Source organism: Sphaeroforma arctica (assembly GCF_001186125.1).
Source record: "Sphaeroforma arctica JP610 unplaced genomic scaffold supercont1.10151, whole genome shotgun sequence".
Taxonomy (NCBI): domain Eukaryota; class Ichthyosporea; order Ichthyophonida; genus Sphaeroforma; species Sphaeroforma arctica.
This window is the reverse complement of record NW_014030407.1, coordinates 1-978: the sequence shown is the minus strand read 5'-3', so window position 1 is coordinate 978 and position 978 is coordinate 1. Positions and strand designations below refer to the sequence as shown.

Genomic DNA, 978 nt, shown 5'->3' with positions numbered 1-978 from the left:
TGTGTGTGTGTGTGTGTGTGTGTGTGTGTGTGTGTGTGTGTGTGTGTGTGTGTGTGTGTATGTGTGTATGTATACGTACATATAATATATATATATAAATAATATATATATATATGTATATATATAAATTAATATATATATATATATATATATACTTTACACACATAGAACTACACTTGGTATCCAACATACTACATACCGTGGTCTTTGAGTGATGTACTTGAGGCTCCTCCAAAGGGTACTTGCACACTTATTTTCTCTGACTGGGGTCCTGTGAAGTGTGCTGTTGCTGAGCTGTAACGGAATGGAACTACTTAATTGCATGCATACGAGATCGATTGACTTCGAATGATCGCAGCTGTACGCAGATCTCAATTATAGTACATACGCAGAGATGTATGTGCAACCACCCGTCTATATCACACTGAACCATTCGTTTACTTAAACGGTTATATTTCCCCCCACCCCGATGTGTACCAGCTCACAGATACACGACGGTTAGAAGTATTGACTCACGACTTCCAGCACATAGGGGTTCTCCATCACTACTGTATTTCTTCACAGCCGCGTGCAAGTTCAAAGTATCACAGGCAAATACACAACATACACCCAATAGACCCGGCAGCCTCTCACTGTCACACAGCAGGACGAACTCAACAAAACAGTCATGGCTAAAAACAAATAAATACATTCACACAAGATGTATGGTACACACAACCAAGAACCAGCACGTACATATACACACACGCACCCTTCAGAAGTCTTGACTACATCGCCTAGTACATAAGGGTTGGTCTCGTCCCCACTCTCTTTCTTCACAGTCACAAAGCGTCGCATGAGATCTGTGAACATGTTGCGCTGAGATTTGTCGAGTACAGCCATCGGTAACGCACTGTCTACGGCCAAGATGTGGGGAAGAGCCTATCCGCAGGACGGATGAGGGATTGTTAGATAGATGATGACACATCGATATATATA

At 42.0% G+C, this 978-nt stretch overlaps 1 protein-coding gene across 1 annotated transcript; it reads right to left on the bottom strand.

The window, feature by feature from the left end:
- Positions 1 to 191: 191 nt before the first annotated feature.
- SARC_17246 (hypothetical protein) lies at positions 192 to 921 on the bottom strand (the record flags this gene model as incomplete). Its single annotated transcript, XM_014288657.1, has 2 exons — positions 192 to 294; positions 752 to 921. Coding segments are annotated over 2 exons (273 nt in total), but the record flags the coding sequence as incomplete, so codon positions are not given.
- Between the last annotated feature and the right edge of the window lie 57 nt (positions 922 to 978).